An 18,710-nucleotide genomic window follows, 5' to 3' on the forward strand; every position below is an offset into this window, starting at 1 on the left:
AGGCACAGGGAGCTGTGTGCAGACCCTCTGGGGTAAGCGGGATTCACAGCAGGGCTCGGGCACTCAGAGCTCATTCACAACTTGACCGGACAAGCCCCAGCTCAGTCTCCAGGGCTCTGGACTCACAGTGAAACATTGGCAAGGAGCCTCACCGGTTAGACCGGCTGTGGCTTAACTAAGGGGCAGGACAGACCCCTCCCCTCGGCTGTCCGCTCTGAGCCAGCTTGAGAGGAGTTTCCTCCCACACAGCAAATGGGGAGCTTTGCAAGTGGTGTCGGATGTTGCTGAATCCCCACGGCTGCCTGCCTTCCCCTCCCACACCCTTGTACCCAGCTCTGCCTGAGTGTGAGCACACCCAGAGGGGTCCCGGGGGTGCACTCCAACATCCAAACTGGGGAAAATTTGCAGATGTGCTCAGCTTTGGGTGGCCCCAAAGATCAGCTGGTTAAACATCCAGTGGGGTGCTCACCAGCACGTGCAAAAAACCCCACATATTTGGACACTCTACCTCTCACAGTGTCCCCAAGAGTGAATGCCAAACCCACCAGGGACCTAAACATTATGAGAAGAATCTGCAAAACATTCAAAAAAAAAAAAAAACTCAGGACAAAATCTTTATTTTGGGGGGATTGGGAAAAGATTTTTGTTTTTAAGGATATCCAAAGCCTGATCTACTATTCAAAACTTGATAAATGAGAGTTTATCAAAAGTCAAAGCTTGAGTGCTTCAAAGAGCACCGTGAAGAAAAGGAGAAGATAAGCTCGGGACCGTGGAGAAAAATATTTCCAAATGAATACAAATCCATAATAAGGAGACAAACCATCCGGTAAATGAGCAAAGACATGCAGTCGTTTTACTAAAGATACGAATGACTAATAAGCATGTAAAATGATAATTGGTCTGTGTTTCCTAATTCAGGAGTGGTGGCCCCAAAGAACCCCTGTTCTGCTTCAACTTGTCTCCAGTCCAACGCCAAAACCCATCAGCACTCGGGCTGCTCGCGTGCATTCAGGTAGCACTCAATGGTTTCAGCAGGATACGACCAACTGAGGACACTATACTTTGTTCCTCTATATCTACGCACTGTCACCCACCCTACAACGTCAGTATATCTACAAGTGCTTCTCCCACATGCCATTGCCTCCTGCCCCCAAATAATAATTGAAAAATATTACTAGGAAAATGCAATGTAAAAAAAAAAACCCACACAACCCTCTTTTAATGCACCAAAATATTAGTTATAGTACAGGTCAAATCTCTTGCGGATTCAACTTCTACAACCGTGTAGTCCTGACTTTACGTAGAATAGATTCTGGCGTTGGCATTATTCAAAGAACACCACCATATTACACCTCTTACAAATATGTTATTTAGAAACCTCAGAATGAACTATTCATTTATTGAATATGTCATGATATGACATATGAACATGTCACAATGTCTGCCATACAGAGAACTCAATAACTATGGGATGGATGGGTGGATGGATGGATGGATTGATGGATGGGTGGATGGATGGATGGATATATGAGTGGATGGTTGGATGGATAGGTGAGTGACTGGATGGAAGGATGGGTGGAGGGATAGATGGATGGATGGATGGATGGATGGATGGATGGAAGGTTAGGTGGATGGACTGATGGGTAGATGGATGAAAGGATGAGTGGATAGGTGGATGGAAGGATGGATGCAAGGATGGGTGGGTGGATGGATGGATGGATTGATGACTGGAGGATGGAAGGATGCATGAATGTGTGGATGGGTGAGTGGATGGATGGATATATGAATGGATGGGTGGCTGGCTGAATAGGAATATGATGGCTGGATGAAAGGATAATGGATGGATGAAAGGATAGATGGATAGGTGTATGGATGGATATACCAGTAGATGGATGGATGAAAAGAGGTATGATGGGTGGATAAATGGATGATGGATGGATGAAAAGAGGTATAATGGGTGGATAAATGGATGATGGATGGATGAAAGGATGGATGAATGACTGGATACATGGATGGGTGGTTGGATGGATGGATAGACTGAGTGAATGAATGAATGAATGAATGAATGAATTCACAACACTGAAAAACAGTGTTAGGAAATGGGCAGCTTCCCTAGAGAGAGACCTTAGGGAATTTCACAAACTGAGAAGTAAATAGCTCTACACATTTTACTGCAATTAGGAATTCTGGAAAAAAAAATGTTGGTGACTTAAATTTAGTGTAGGACAAAGACACCCACATCCCTTCCCTTTGTTACATATAATATATCATTCTGATGGCTCAGGACGCACGCAAACACACACCAGAAGGGACACCATGTCGCTGTTTTAAAATTTTAATTGAAGTGCATTAACATCCATTCACGTCAGAAGATAGAGACCAGAATGCAGAACAGAAGTCCGTGTTGAACGGACACCTTAAAGCAAGGAACTTGTGTCCAGAAACAGGAGTTCTCTTCCCCACAGAAGCTGAACCAGATTCAAATATCCATCATCTGGACTCTTTCCTCCTTCTCAGTATGTCAGACCCAGGCTTCTGTTTTCCATAACCCAACACCACAGCACACAGTACCCACGGTCTTTCCCCAGAATAAATATAGTGTCATTCTAATGGCTGATGACCGTCCCAGCTCAATCCCTATAAGGCTATATCCATATGGCTATCTTCACTTAGCTCTGGAAGCATCCTAGGTGTGATGCCAACCAAGACTGCAGACCATTAGCCACCCAGACGTAAAGGAAACAACCCCTGCATAACTCACATCTTGCGGAAGCTCACATCACAACTCATGTCATGCACTCCCCCAGATTCCCCTACCCAAGGGCTCACCTGCTCGACATGATGTAAAATGTGGCCAAACACACCCACCCAGCTATAGCAGGGCCAACACCACTTGGTCCAAACCTATCTGTACGAAACCTTTTGATGTTCCACACCATGTGCATGATAATGCATTCTAACTTCAAAAAAAAAAAAAACCCACACACATTTCCCTCTCTTTAGGACAGTGATGCCTGTTTCTAATTATGATTGTGGTGGCCATGAGCAGTGACCCTGTGAGCTGTTCCAACACACTGCATGAATTCACAAAATTGGGGTACTTCGGAAGATGAGGATTTCTCCTACAGCATCCAGTCTCATAAAAGTGAGATGCAAACAGGTGCATTGAAATGGTCTGGAGAACACAGTGACTTGACTCACTACTTGGGACTGAGGTAGTGATATCCAGCATAGAGCAGTGAAGTGCACGGGACGGCAAACGGATCTGCCTCTAAACCAAGAGCCTCCCCAGATCCTGTTAGTGTGAACGAGGTGTCATTAGAACCAGCTGGAGTAAACCCTTGGTTCTCCCAAACCAAGACGACGCTCTATGTCCCAAGCCAGCTAGAGTCTCCCTTCCACGTTACCTCCAGCGTTTCCCCAGTTGGGCATCTGTTAATGGCACCTGGCAGTCCCACTGGGTTTTGCAGAAGAGAAATAGCAGCTGTAGTGTCTCCATGAGAATTACCCTCGTCTGAACGTCTCCCTAGTCCTCAAGGAAAAGACTTTCCATCGTTGAGGCTTCCTGAGGTCCTGAATACATACACTGGTGTCATTAGCTCAGGGACAGAAGAGAATCTGCAGGGACGTCTAACCCTACATAGGATAGGTCATGGTAGCACCTGCCCAAGGCAGCATCCCAGAGCTCTTTGGAGCAGGACCAGAGAGCACAAAGAAGGGTCTACCAGAAGTTTATTCCTGCTCCCACTTGCTGAAAAGAACTGGCAGCTCAGGGAAGCCAAGAAGGCATGGGTAGCTTGGATTGGCAGGGCGGGAGCGGGGAGGTAGGGGGCTTTAAGCTGAGTTTTTGGCGGTCTACATAATTTTTGTGAGGCACTCAAGTTGGTCAGCCACAAATAGAGGCACATAGTTGAACACCTGTTCCCTCTGAAGGGCGTGGAGGAGATGTCCGCGTTCATGGGATCATGCAACAGAACACTGTCTAACCACACACGGCGTAACAGGATCGCTCGGGTTACTGCAGAAACCGGTCCAACTTCTCCTGGATGCGCGCGAATGCATCCTTCCCCATGTAATCGATGCGTCCCTCCTCCCACTTCCTCCTTTCTTCCTCGGGACTCAGCTCCTTGACCTTCTCTTCAATGGAAATCTCGAAAACCGACACGGCCAGGTCAACCTAGGGACGACAGACAGACAGGAGACAGTTTTTGAGGCCATCGCTGGGGTGACATAACGTCCGCTTTAGCCACTGGTTCTACAAATGAAGCTCAGTTCTTCTGAACAAAATACGTGCTGAGCTGAATATCACACTCTTTGAAGACGATGCTTTTCCTGGCCATGTTTTGTGAAGTCTTACAAAATACCATTCTACATGTGTTCACTTTTGCGTTACAAGTGTTTTAATTTCTGGCCACTAAACTGATTTACGCACACACTCGCACCTATTTAATGCTTCCACGCACCCGAAACCTCAATGTCTTGCATCACCGCATATAATGAAACTACGTGAAATCAAGAGAATGGTTGCCATATATGAATAAAGCCCATAGTAGTTTGGACCACCCGGCAAAGCCATTTCAGCAATGACCCCAGTGGTTTTCTGCTTGCAGATGGTGCGGTTTTTATCTTCCTAAAGCCAAAATATGAGAGAATATATAAACACACACATGTGCAAACACACTCACCTTTTCTTTGGCACCCAATGAGCCAACAAAAGTAGTAAATACGTTTGTTCTAAAAATTTCTTACCAAGGATTAGGAAAAGACGTCTAGAAATATGCACGTGGTGATAACATACACACCCACAGACGCTACAGGGGACACCCAGGTACTCCCCAGACGCCGTGTGCGTTGGTGGGATAATACCAGATGGTTCAATTCGACTTTCGATGCCACTGGGCATATGGTACGTACTCTCTACTCTAACTTTTTGCAGGTGTCTTTGAAGAGTTTGTATGGATAACTTTCCGTGTCCTACCCTTGTTTCCATACGTCATGTTCAAACATAGCCATCCTATTGGTCAAGGAAATAATAGCAAGAGTTAAATTTTTTTTTTTCTTTTCCAGCATACCTTAGCCCTTCTCTCCTCTAAGAGCACTTGGATTCAGGCTCAGTGCATGTCTGGGAAGTTAAACTTTCTAGAATGAACAGGACGCATAGCACACATGCTACAGTACTGCTCAACACAAAACAGTGTGGTGATCGCATCATCCATGATACCAAGAAGAGGTACATATCTAGGAAAACCACAAACTCCCTTGATTTTATGACACACGGTATTATACAAAACAGTGAGGGCCGTCCACAGGACAGTGGAGACACACATAGGAGGAGAAAGTGAACACGCCCCAGTTAAGCAGACAAGTAGTGGAGCGCCTGTTTCCTGGGTGCTCACAACACCCCCTCATTGGGATGCATCAGGTGCATGCAGGTGCATCGCCCCAGAAGGTGCGAGTGTTCCTGGTGCCATCCGCTGGGAACAGCCAGGCTAAAGCCCTCGTGGTAGGGGTGGCGCTGATCCTTATGAGCAAGGCACTGTCATGGATTCTTCTAAATCACTCCTGGGTCTAATCCCCACCCCCATCTCCCACTTTCTCAGGTGGGCACCCCTGTCTCCACTTCATGGATCAGAGAAGGTAATGAACTCACCAATGGTCCCAAACCCACCACACCACACGGCTGGGCTGTCACATGAGGTCTGCTCAGCAGCACCCCCATACCGTGTTACCCCCTAACTGCTATTTATCTGAATCAGAGAGCCTCAGAGCCATAGTGCAGGAGCTGAATATGCTCATGTTCCACATGCCGGACAGCACAGGTTGAGAAGAAACCCTGTCACTGACACTTCTGGAAATAAGTTCAAAATACTGCATTTGGCATTTAACACACTGACAAAGAGCGTACATGTTTTCTCCAGCAGTAAATTCTAGTAGAGGCATTGTACAAACTAAAATATGTATTACATAATAGGCCATATTGTGACTATTGCTAGAAACTAAATATTTGTGCTCCCCCAAAATTCATGCCAATCCTCAATAGGATGGTATGAGGAGGGGGGCCTTTGAGAGGTGGTCTGGTCATGATGGTGGAACCCCCATGAATGGAATCAGTGTCCTTATAAAAGGGACCCCTGGGAGCTTCCTCATCCCTTGCTCTGCATGAAGACGCAGCAAGAAGATGGAGGTCTATGAACTAGGAAGCGCGTCTCACCTTGACCTTGGACTTCCAGCCCTCAGAATTGTGAGAAATAAATGTACCATGTGCATAAGCCCCCCTGTCTATAGTATGCTGCTATAGCCTCTCAAATGGATACATGTTCAATATTAACTTTCATTGGAGACCCAATACCCGACTCTGGAGCCATATTAACTTTACTTAAAACCAAAAGGTGTCATTCAATCACTGTTAGAAAAAGAAAATTGTTTTGCAATTGCTTTGATTAAACATATCCACAGAAAGAAGAACATTTAAGACAAGAACACAGAAGAGGAAGGAAAGGCACCACTAGCGCCATTTTAGCTCAAAACATTCATCCCCAGATTTTTCTCGCTTTCATCCTCTTCATTTGAGACAATGGCTTGCTGGGTGATTGTACCCATGCTCGCCGTACAGAACAGCAAAGCCCTGAATGTCAATTCAGTTTTGCAGAACAGTGTGCAAAGAGAGAAAGGCCACAGTGATTAAGGATGGGAAATAAAGTGACCAAGCACCCCACGCAAATGCCAGGAAGGAGGAAGACAAATCAGAAGTACCAAGAGATGCAGGCAGAGTCTTATTTCAAACCAAATCAAGCTGGAAATTGAGGTAGCAGTTGCCGCACGAGTGCTGCCGGCCCCAGAGATGGTGGATAGCTAGCGTCCACCAGGAATGCCAGACAAGACAGTTAGGGTACCACCTCCAAAGCATCCTGAGGACTGGGGTCCCCGGTGACATCCACAGGGGGCTCCTGGCTTGGTTCCAAAATTTCCAGAGATGGGTCACCTTCTGCTTTATCCGTGGGCTGCTAGAAACATAACCATTGCATTGTTAGTCTGCAGATGGCCTCGGGCAACTAGTCTTAACCACAAGGACAGAGAACTCTTTGCCAGGGGAAAATATGATCAAATGAATCTCGTGCCAAATGGCCCCTTCTGCAAAGACTTGAAAAGGCAGGCCTGTCCGCTCCCACCATCCACCCCCGACACCCACTATTTCCCACACAAGATGAGATGCTGGAAGTTTCTATGGGATGCACCAAAGGTAATTTTTCACACAGGGATTCAATTACAGTTCAGCCCTGAACGACGTGGCATTAGGGTCATTGACTGACACACAGTCGAAAATCCACATATATAAAAAAAAAAAAAAAAAGAGAAAATCCACATATAACGATTGACGCCCCGGAAACATAACTACCAATAGCCCACTGTTGATCGAAAGCCTTACCAGTAACATGAAAAGTCGATCAACATGTATTTTGCACGTTCTACATATTATAGAGTGTATTCTTATAATAAAACGAGATGGAGAAAATAAAATGTGATTAAGACAATCACAAGATGTGAAAATACATTTATATAGTGCTATCATGCATTTTTTGGGAAGAAATCCATGTGTATAAGTGCACTCGTGCAAGTCAACCCTGTGTTGTTGAAGGGTTGACTATAGCTTATACCAAGTGCCCATGAAAGTATCTTACTAAGCTTGTGTCTCAATGAGCATAGCAGACTCTGAGTTCTGTCTTCTGATGATGCATGGTAACAGAAGCTCAGATTCATGAGGGCACATTTAGCAAAAACAAGGGTATGACCCATAATCCCTTAATACTGATATTAAAGATGGATCCAAAATCCTACCAAAAAAACTTTTTAAAAGGGGGAATATGTGTTATGGTGATGTTACACCTTTGTCATTTCTAATGCTTCCTAAAGGGAAATGGACTGACCAAATGACCAACAGAAGTCTGAACAGACACTTGGGTCCTTTATGGACTAATCGCAACACGTATTCGAGGTTGGGAAAACCATTCGGCAAGATCACAGGATGAAGAATAAAAGCATGGGGCATCTTCTCTGCTGTTCGACGGACACAGACACACCAAGAAAACAACACTAGGAGACACAGATGTGCAGGAGGAGTATAAATGAGGTGTACCGAGGTGCTCTGGGTCCCTGAGGAGTCTGCACATTGGGGGGAGGGTGGTGACAATGGGTCACACCTCACTCCAGCGGATGTCTCAAGTTCAGGCCACCCTATCATCTGTCATAAAGAGAGAAAGAAAAGTACATTAGAATAACCCTCCTGCAAATATCTGAAAACACGCAAATATCTAGGTTGTTGGATTCCATGATACAAAGGCAGCACGACAAGGATCAGGTGTGGGGCAGACACGGCCAGGGTCACCAACTCCTGCAGCTGCTCCACTGTGTTGGGTTCACACTGTGTTGGGCTCCCGTCTTCTTTGTACATAAGTGGAGACGCACGGCGACTTCTCACCCATGCCACTGAGATGCACTGTGACTCACCTCCACTGAGGTGGGATATGCTTTTCCCACTCTCGCTCCTCACATGTCACATGAGGAACAAGATCCCTCCAACCTATTTCAACTGAGGTTCCACAAGAAACAACCCCCCACAGAGAGCAACTCGAGGGATTATTTTCTCCATGCTTCCAAGGATGGTCCATAGCTACGGTCATTCCATGTGCACAGGAGAAAATACAGGGCACTGTGTGCAATGGCTGGCTTCAGCGGGGAGGGCTAATTCTGTCTCAGGGAGCCACAGTGGACATGGAATGTCCTAGAAGAAGCTGGAGCAGAACAACAGGAAGATTTTGGATCCCACGATGACTGCATGGAGCCCAGCATGCCTCTCCCACCAAAGCTGACTGGGACACAGACATAGATTTTTACCTATTTGGGGCTGTTAATACCCCGCGCCTAATCAATTCATGGTCAGGAAGCAAGTTTATGCCCACAGGCTGGGGTCTGTAAATGATCCAAAGGCTTCCGCAAGATTAACCTAATCACGTCTGCCAGAGGCTAGAGAACGCTGACACATTGCCCCAATTCTCCCTGCAAACACACGCAGAAGTCATGTGGGCAGGCTGGGCTGCGCCTGTAATATCAATATCATAAGTGCATCCGGCATCTTATTTCCCCTTTAGGCAAGCAAGAGGCTGTAGACAAGAGTTTAAGCAGACATTTCAGAGGTGCTATGAGGCCGAGGAACTCATAAATGATGAGGTGTTCAGGAGGGACCCGCTGTACACCGCAGGCTTTCATGAGGGACTCCACTAAAAAGAGGGGCAGAAATAGAGCGCTCTTACAAACACAGAAGCCCAATTTCACACCAGCTCAACCTCCCACGGGGTGTGGGCAAATCACCTCTATGAAAATTTCCTTCCTGGGGGGCGGGGGGGAAGCAATGCCCACTGGATGTTGATGATTCAAAACTCCCAACGATCCCTGCAGTTTCTCCATAAGCAATGTGTCGTGTGGTATCAATAATCACCTAGCACAGAGCAAGACAAGACCACATGAATGAAGAGCAAGAGGAAAAACAAAATCAAACCACAAGAACCACAAGATCCACACGAAATCCCAGATATAGGATTTATCAGACGTGGACTGTAATCAAGTGTAAGAGATACTTTAAATGAAATAAAGGGACAAGTTGGAGAATTTCAATGAAATATGGAAGCTGTGCTATTAACATTTTATGTTAATTGGGGTTAAAAATAGCTGAAATGGACTGTTGAGACCATGGGTTTCACAACTGATGAAACGCAATGAAAGAGAAGATCGATCAATTGGAAAATAGGCCAGTGGAATGAAGCATGGAAGGAGAAATGGGAGGAAAGATGTAGAGAAGGGAGTCATAGATGCGGCAAACATGGTAACAAGTCCTAATGAGATGTCATCAGAGTCCTAAAAGGAAAGAAGAGTGGGGAGAGGGAGGGGGAGACAGAGACATACAGAGACACAGAATGCGCAGAAGGAATACAGGCTCAAGCTACAGCCTGCAAGTAGGACAAATAGGGAAAATAATAAAGCCAGAGCTGTTGATTATAAAGCAGATAATTAAAGCCCAGGAGAAAAATCTTCAGGGCAGCCAGAGAGAAGAGATAAATCGCCCTCAAGTGCCTAAACACGAATCTAGGAGATGAATCTGCAGAGCGATGATGGGCGTCAGGAGATGCAGGAACAACATCGTCAAAGTGCCTCGTAAGAGGAACTGACAAGTGAGCATTGTGCATCCCGGAAAACCTGGCCGCAAAATGAAGGTTAAGTAAAGGAATTTTCAGATATACAAGTGGAGAGAATTTTTCAGCATGAAGCCTGAATTAAAATGAATAATAATAAAATAATAATAATAAATAAAATAATAAAATAAAATGGATAATAACGGAAGTTCTTTGAGGGGAGAAGACAGCTGTTATTGATAGAATGAAACACGGAATGAAAATAAGATGACATAGGTAAGTGGACTTGGACGGCAGGAAGTGGTTACAGAATTAAAACAGACAACAACAGCACAAAATGCCGGGGGGAAGAGAACAATCTGAAACCCTTCTGGGTTCTTCTACCTCCCGGAAGTCTCTAAGTCGTAAATACATTACGTGACATCAAAGTCAGGAATGACAATTGGAAAATCTCCAAGTAACCACTTAAAAAACGATCAAAATAATGCCACAGTGACATGGAAGGAGAGGCTAAAATGAAATAACTAAAAATACATTCGTGTATCCAAAGAAAGATTAAAAAGAGAGAAAAATATCTTTCAAATCGGTAATAAAATAAATAAATAAACCAACCATAGGAGAGATTTAAACATAAATATCCCAGTAATTGTATCAAATGTCAACAATCTACCCCAGTTAAAAGGCAAAAAAAAAAAAAGGAAATGGATAAAAAGAAAACAGAACCCCATTCCGAATTTTTTAGATAGTTCCAGCCTCAACGTTAAGAACACGGAAAGATTGACAGGAAAAAGGCAGAGCGAAACATACCACATAAGTACTAAGCAAAACGAAGCTTAAGGCAATAAACTTTGGTAGAAATTATTTCATAACAAGACGAAGATGTGCCAAGACCATATAGTAACTTCACGCGTCTTGCTTCGTTAACAGCTTTACTGAAGTACCATTTCCATACTATAAATTGGGACTAACCTGTACAAATGGGCAAATTTTGACACAGTCAAGAGAGCAAATACGTGTCATCGCCAAAAGTTTTCCGCAGTAATCTCTCCCTCCTTCCTCCACCATCCCCAGGGGCCCTCTCTCATCTTTTATCTGACACTGTAGATTATTTCACCTCTTCTAGTATTTTAGAGAAATGGAACCACTTGGTACATATCCTTTTTTTTTTTTTTTTTTTTTTTTTTTTGGTCCGGCTTCTTTGACTCGGTATGATTACGCTTTGCACATCGGTTGCCTGTCTCCGGAGTGCATTCCCTTTCATTGCCGAGTAGCATTCCAGTGTATGGACGGGCCGCAATGTGTTCACACTTTGACGTGTTGATGGACACACACTTGAGTCGTCTCCGGTTCTGAGCTATTACACATCAAATCTGCTGTCTTCGTATGAACGTATGCTTTCATTTCTCTTGAGTAAATACCGTAGGAGTGGAATGGACAGGTGACACGGTCGATGTATGATTGACATCTTAGCAAACTACGGGACTGTTTTTTCCTTGCAGGTGATGTAATGAGGTATGCAGAATAACCAAAAGGATCCAGGCAAAAATCGTAGGTTTTACAATAACACTATTTATAATGGCCTCAAAAACTAGGAATAAGTCCAGTAAAATGTATGCAAGATCTTTACTAGGAAAATGACCATATTGAAGGAAATTAAAGAAGATCTGTGGGTGGCTCAGTAGTCAAGCATCTGCCTTCTGCTCGGGTTGTGTTCCCGGGGTCCTGGGATCGAGTTCCGCTTTGGGCTCCCTGCAGAGAGCCTGCTTCTCCCTCTGCCTGTGTCTCTGCCTTTCTCTCTGTGTCTCTCATAAATAAATAAAATCCTTTAAAAAATCTAAAAATAGGAAGTCCATAGAGCAGAAGACTCAAACTTTGGTGATACTAATTCTTCTAAAACCCATCTATAGAATCAATGCAATCCTACCCAAAATTCCAGATGATTTCTTTTTTTTTTTTTTTTTGTATTCCAAGAAACTGTGAAGCTGATCCTAATATTCATATGGAAATTTAAAGGAAATTTTCAAGAGGCAAGGAAAGAAGAAAAAAGTTGAAGTACTTGCAGGACCGGTAATGAGACTTTTAAGGCCACGGTAACCAGGGCAGTAATTATCGGTGCAAGAAAGGGAGAAATAAAGCAAAAAACTCGCGTCTGGAAATAGATTCATCCACATATGGGCACTAAACTGACGGCAAAGGAAACATGACTAAGCAGGCGGGGAGCAATGGTGTGGTCGATAACCCGTGCCGTGAATTAATGACAGACACCCAAGTAACAGTAGTGAATGTTGACCCCAAACGCATTCGTTACCTAATATCCATCCCAAGTAGATGATGCGCTTTGGTGTAAAAAGTGGAAACAATAAAAATTCTGTAAGACAACGAAGATGATTATCTTCATGACCCTAGTTTACGGACAGATACCCTAAAGAATAAACAAGACATACTACTCCTAAAGGAAATACTAAAACGTGGCTAAACTATAAACTTCTCTTCGTAGAAAGATGCCGTTTAGGGACTGAAAAGGCAACAGAGTAGGAAAAAAATATTAATACGTACTCTACTACCGAAAAAGAACTTGTATCTCGAATATACACACGTCGTCCAGACGCTAACTTAAAGAAAAAAAGGAAACTCTGGAGAAAAATGTTCAAAGTATTTGAACAAGCATTTCCAAAAGAGTCAAAGCTTGATAAGCACCTAAGAACTGGCTCGAGTTAACTGAACATCATCTCAACCGTGCAAATTAAAACCACAAGGATGAGCGCTGGGTGTTGGCAAATTGAACACCAATAAAAAAATAAATGTATAAAAAAATGCAATAAAAAATAAAACCACAAGGAGATGCCCCACGTGCTCACCGGCACCTTGGAAGGTTGCGGAATGAAGATGTGGCGTCATCCAGAGCTCCCAAACCCCGCTAGGGCTGCAGCCGCTTGCAAAATCCTGGGCGGAATCTACTAACACGCGATGCCCTTTGATGTAACGACCGCACCGTTGTTAGGTATAACGTCTCCAAAAACGCTTAGCAAGGGCAACAACATGCATGAATAGGCTTGCTGCTAGCAGGGTGATACCCGTGTTACCCAAAACGGCAGCGCGCCCATCAACGCCGGAATTAATCGATTCTTCGGGTCTTGCTACGATTTGATAATACGCAGCCCATGAGAATAAATGAACTACCGACCCACTCAGCAGGACGAATCGATCTCGTACAGATGTCAACTGAAAGAGACCAGACCCAAAAGTACATACTGTGGGGCCCCCCCTTAGAAGGCGCTCGAAAGCACCCGCAAGGAAGTGGTGTGGGTCAAGGTCGGGAGAGCATTTCCTAGTGGCTGCGAGGGTGCGAGAGGTCCCTTGGGGTGAGTTTCTGGACCTGGATTGCGGCGATTTAGGACGCTTTTCACTCTGAAAATGCATCAACCTGTATACTTATCATGTGTGGCCGTTTTGTTTTGTTTTGTTTTGGTTTTGGTTTTTGTTTTTCCTTTTTTTTTTACATGTGTGTTATCCCTCCATGAAAGCTTTTACGAAAACAAAATGGGATGTTCTACGAAGTCACAATAAAAACAACCAATAACTCTAAAAAAACAAAGGGCATTCCTCACTTTCCATTTAAGTACATTTCCCCACCCAAGACACTGGAGGACAAAACACTTGGCTGTGAAGACAGTACATGGCGAATACATTAACTCATACAGGAAGAAAATGAGACATTTAGCTTTATTTTGGAAAACCGAGACCTTGTCAATACTGTTGCCATCATTATATATAGAAAGGCTGCTATCTTCAATAAGGATCCCAATTTCAGGACCCAGCTCTTGTACACTTTCAGGAATTTATGAAAATGATCTTCTATTTTTTATTTATTTACTTATTTACTTACTTATTTATTTATTTTATTTTTTTGAATTTATTTTTAGACAGGGTTCCAGCTCCGCAAACTAAAGACCCGGGGTCAATGATTCAATACATGGCCGGTAGGTGGCAGTGATGATGCATAATTAATTCCCAAATAAGGAACCATACCCCAGATACCGTGGAAGCTTCCCTTCCTTTTTAATTCTTGTTTCAAATTTTTATTTAAATTCTACTGAGGGCAGCCCGGGTGGCTCAGCAGTTTAGAGCCTGCCTTTGGCCCAGGGCATGACCCTGGAGACCCGGGATCGAGTCCCACGTCGGGCTCCCCGGTGCATGGAGCCTGCTTCTCCCTCTGCCTGTGTCTCTCTGCCTCTCTCTCTCTGTCTTGAATAAATAAATAAAATCTTAAAAAAAATAAATTCTAGTGAGTTAACATACAGCGTGATTCTAGTGAGTTAATATAGTGTAATATCGGCTTCAGGAGTAGAATTTAGTGATGCATCCCTTTTATTTATTTATTTATTTATTTTTTCAGCCCTTCCTTTTAATTTTTTTATTATTTTTTTAAATAAATTTATTTTTTATCGGTGTTCAATTTGTCAACATACAGAATAACACCCAGTGTTCATCCCGTCAAGTGCCTCCCTCGGTGGCGGGCACTGAGGTGGGCATCCCTTCCTTTTAAAAGCGTGAGGATTTCATCGCTTCTGGAGACACGTGCTCATCAGCAATCAGGCAGGCCACCCAGATTTCTTCAACCGTCAATCACTGCAACGCAGAATTCACAGACGGCAGGATGGAAGGGTGGGTTAGAGCAGGAGAGAAGAGTGAAGCAGACACCCCGAAACACCACGTTAGTACGGATCAAAGTCACACCTCCAGGTGGACTGTTCTGTATTCCTTCCCCCGGCCGCTTCCTCTCGCCATCTGTAGACACGGGTCATTGACCGCAGCGACCCACCGTCTGGAGAGGTTCTCCAAGCCCGGGGCGTGGGGGTACGTACGGAGGTGAGCGGGAGCAGGGACGGCAGCCAAGACTAGAGTTGGGAGTCCCACAATTACTTGTGAGGACTAGTGAACTGTCCTGAACGGGCCACACTCAACCCACCTGGGGAGTCGCCTCCCGTCTACCGATCCCTTGGGCCTCGGGCTCAGACTCCACGGAGCCCAGGAAGATGGCAGCCCCAGGCCCCATCTATAGACCCCACGGCCCGCAGGGTCACACGTTCAATGACGTTCAGTGACGTTCCTCCTTCCACACAGGGACTTGTTCTGAACCCACTTTTCTCCAATCTTGGGCTCTCTCCCACCATCTTCCTTCCCCCAGTCCTGCCCCTTGAGGATGGGGTAGGGTTCGCGGCCAGAGCAAACTTGCCCAAATGGCACCACAATCTTTCACCACGGATGGACCCGGCTGTCCCTGCGTCTGCTCCATTTGTTTGCGTTGACGTGAAATCACAACTCAAAGACTATTACGGCGTGAAGCTGCCCAGACAAGGTAATTTACTCCACATTATAATAAAGCGTAGAGTCCCTCCCACAGACACGTTTCCTAACATTTAAACGCTGGCTGTTCCCAATCTATGACAGTTCCACCAACCCCGGGTGAAGCACACAGAAAAATACAACAGCCCTTGAACCCACCACCCCCGAGAGCCATCTCCGGCTACAAATTCCTAATAATCTCGGTGAGGAATTAAGGGAATAAAACCGGCTTTCAACATGAGGATTCAAATTCAGAAATCTTTAAACACTGGACATTATTCCAACGTACTCACTCAGCGATCGGGGAGGGAGAAAGAACGGCCTCGTTTGGTGTTATCCCTTCTGCAAATAAGACCCGGTATTAGTTTTCTTCTCCGAGGAGGAGCACTCAGCAGACCCAGGCTCAGGAGAAACGAGCACACGGGTCAGCACGGATCTGCAAGTCATAGTCTCATCGAGGGGCTGGCGAAAGCTCTCCGGCTGCAGAACTGCGTGGCCTGGCAGCTGGGCTCCAGGGAGATGCAGGCGACACCTCTTGAACTTGAATGTTTGGGGACCCCACAATATCAGGATGAGACCCGACACCTGTATTAGCTTCTTGTGGCCGCTGGGACAAATGCTCACTCTTGCTTCCCCTTTGGGGTGGCCCCAAACGATGCAGACTGACCATCTTGCGGTTCTGGAGCTCAGAACTCCGACACGGGTGTCTCTGGGCTGAAGCCAAGATGTGGGCCCAGTGGAGTTCCTTCTGGCGGCTCCCCCAGATGCTCCATCTCCTGGCCTCTTCCTGCGTCCTGAGGGCCCTCCAACCCTGCTGTGGCCACGCGCCCCTGACGCCAGCAGCACGCAGCTCTTCCCGTCTCTATGTGGCCTCTTCCATCACCTCACGTTCTATCAGCAAATCTCCCTCTGCCTCCCCCGTCTGAGGACCCTGGTGACGACACAGGGCCACCCGGAAAACCTAGAGTCATCCTCTCGAGGTCTTCAACCTAACCACAGCTGCCTAGACCCCGTTTCCAGATAAGGTAGCGGTTTCAGGTTCCCAGGATTGGGACGCACACCTGTGAGAGCACTACGCCACGTACGCCATGTGAAACGGTGCGACGATCCACACGAACGCAGGAGCCCCTCGAAGCCGGAGCACCCCGCAGACGGGGCCACGCCCTCTCCCTCCCCGGGAGCCCCAGGAGCTCCGGGAGCAGGCTCGGAGCTCTGTCTCCTCCGGGAGCCAGCGTCTGACTCTCCCGGCACACCTGTGTGGAGGGCGGGTACTTACGTCTTCCGCATGGCATCCCTTGGGTGAGGGTGGGGTGTCATCCGAGACCACGGTCTGCTCCACAGGGCCCTGAGCAGCCCAAGGCTGGCTGGACCCCACTGCTGATATTGCACCCAACTCCTCGACAGCAGCCTGCACAAAGAGGGATGCATCCGGTAAGTCCTCCTTACATCTTTTTAACTCTCTGGCTGCCCTGGGGACCCCAGGACCCGTCCCGTCCTCTATGAGGCCAGTGCTCCCCAACCGTATCAATCATCTGCACTCAATAAACATAAGCTCACCCAAGGAATGCACACAGACTTATGAAACCAGGCCCTGAGAACCTATCAACAACCTATAAATCTTCTGGGCCAGGGTCTGACACTCTGGAAACAAAAGCAAGCACTGCCGTGCCGCAGGACCGACACAGAGACCCCCAGGGCCGTAGGGCTCGTGGCCATGGGACAACTCACAAAGGTAAGTTCTAATAAAACAGGTGACAGGTGGTCCTCCAGGAAGTTGCCACCATTCTGGCAAGAACCACCACATGGGTCACGTCTCCTAGACTTATTCCTCAGAACCACCTGACTTCCACATCTTTTCTTCCTCCCCGTAAACTGTGACACCTTGCAAACCACCTGGCAGAAAATAAGTGGCAACACAAACACAAATAAACTCCTATTCCCTCGTGTGACATGATCAGAGAAACTCAGTCCTTCCAAAGAGAAGCAGCCCCTAGTTCCACCAAACAAAAACTGTGGCAGAGATTATTTTCAATTTGTATGGATTCTTTTCAATCAGGCCGCTTGGTACTAACACACGCGCTGGTAAATAACGATCAGGTAATAACCTTTCCTGGGACCGAATTTCAAGAAGCCTTCTGCGCGGCAGGTGTATCCGTACTAAACTGGCTGCACAAACGGGACTATTGAGTGCATGAAGGGTTACCATTACATTTTTTTAAAAATCAAATTGGTCTCAATCAACGGTTTCAAAAATCCTCTTGAGCAACGTCCTCCAAAAGCCACTTGCATTGATGATGTAAATTGGCAAGTATCTCCTAGAACAACATGGTAATCAATCACCCGCAGCCACTTAGCTGCAAGTGGCTCTTTCCCTGATGAAGGCGGCCAACTGAAATAATCTATTTATGCACGAACCCTCTAGATCACACCAACATTTTGGCTCATTAAACATTCATGATTTAGAGCCAGAAAAAAAAAAAACCAAACCAGGGTGTCTGTATCTTCGGCGTCCTCTATGAAATACGGCATGTTCAAACAGAAGGGAGCGTTCCGAGTAAGTACACCGGGTATCGATCGCGCAGAGCCTATGCCCGTCCTCAACTCTTGCTTTTAGAGGGTGTCGCTGGCTTACGGTGTGTCCCGGAGATGCGTGATCTTCTTCATCCCGGAAGCTTTCGTAAAGGGGCAGGATGCTGTGCTGGTAGATTTTCCACCAGAGGTTAAGGAAGGATGTCTGGTGCTGGTTGGCCAACCCGGAGCCCTCCTCCAAAACCGAGCCAGTCTGGGGGTTGTACTTGTAGTTCCAAGGCTTCGTGGGCCCCAAAAAGTGGACGACCTTCACACTCGAGCCAAATCTGAGGAAGAAACACAAAACAATCTACTTTGCACGTGGAAGTGATCACATGCATGCAGGAGGCACCCCACAACCACCACACACATCAAAGAAAGCAGTACATGGACACTTGTCTCAACGCTACTAGGTGGACCGGGTGGTAATTTTCCTTAATTTTTTTTTTAAACAATGAACATTTGGAGTATTTTGTTTTCTATCTACCAAGAAACTTCACTATAACCTATTGGGAATCCTAAAACCCATTTGAGGGAATCCTCAAACCAGAAGACTAAATCAAGAGTCTTATAAAGATAAACATTATCGTAGATTGCCCAAAACATCATCTT

General features: G+C 45.8%; 1 protein-coding gene across 6 annotated transcripts in view; it reads right to left on the reverse strand.

Moving 5' to 3' along the window:
- Positions 1 to 2,319: 2,319 nt before the first annotated feature.
- GYG2 (glycogenin 2) overlaps positions 2,320 to 18,710 on the reverse strand; it is a 36,604-nt gene continuing 20,213 nt past the window's right edge. For 4 of the 6 annotated variants that reach the window (XM_077890320.1, XM_077890317.1, XM_077890319.1 and 1 more), the window contains exons 7-11: positions 18,163 to 18,385; positions 16,807 to 16,938; positions 8,135 to 8,239; positions 6,897 to 7,004; positions 2,320 to 4,177 (exon numbers count right to left, since the gene is read on the reverse strand). In XM_077890320.1, coding sequence (XP_077746446.1) covers positions 4,016 to 4,177; positions 6,897 to 7,004; positions 8,135 to 8,239; positions 16,807 to 16,938; positions 18,163 to 18,385 — 730 coding nt within the window. In that variant the 3' untranslated portion in view covers positions 2,320 to 4,015. The remainder of the gene's footprint in view (positions 4,178 to 6,896; positions 7,005 to 8,134; positions 8,240 to 16,806; positions 16,939 to 18,162; positions 18,386 to 18,710) is intronic. The other 2 variants (XM_077890321.1, XM_077890322.1) reach the window with 2 other exon arrangements.

The sequence above is a fragment of the Canis aureus genome, chromosome X (genome assembly GCF_053574225.1).
Source record: "Canis aureus isolate CA01 chromosome X, VMU_Caureus_v.1.0, whole genome shotgun sequence".
Lineage (NCBI taxonomy): Eukaryota > Metazoa > Chordata > Mammalia > Carnivora > Canidae > Canis > Canis aureus.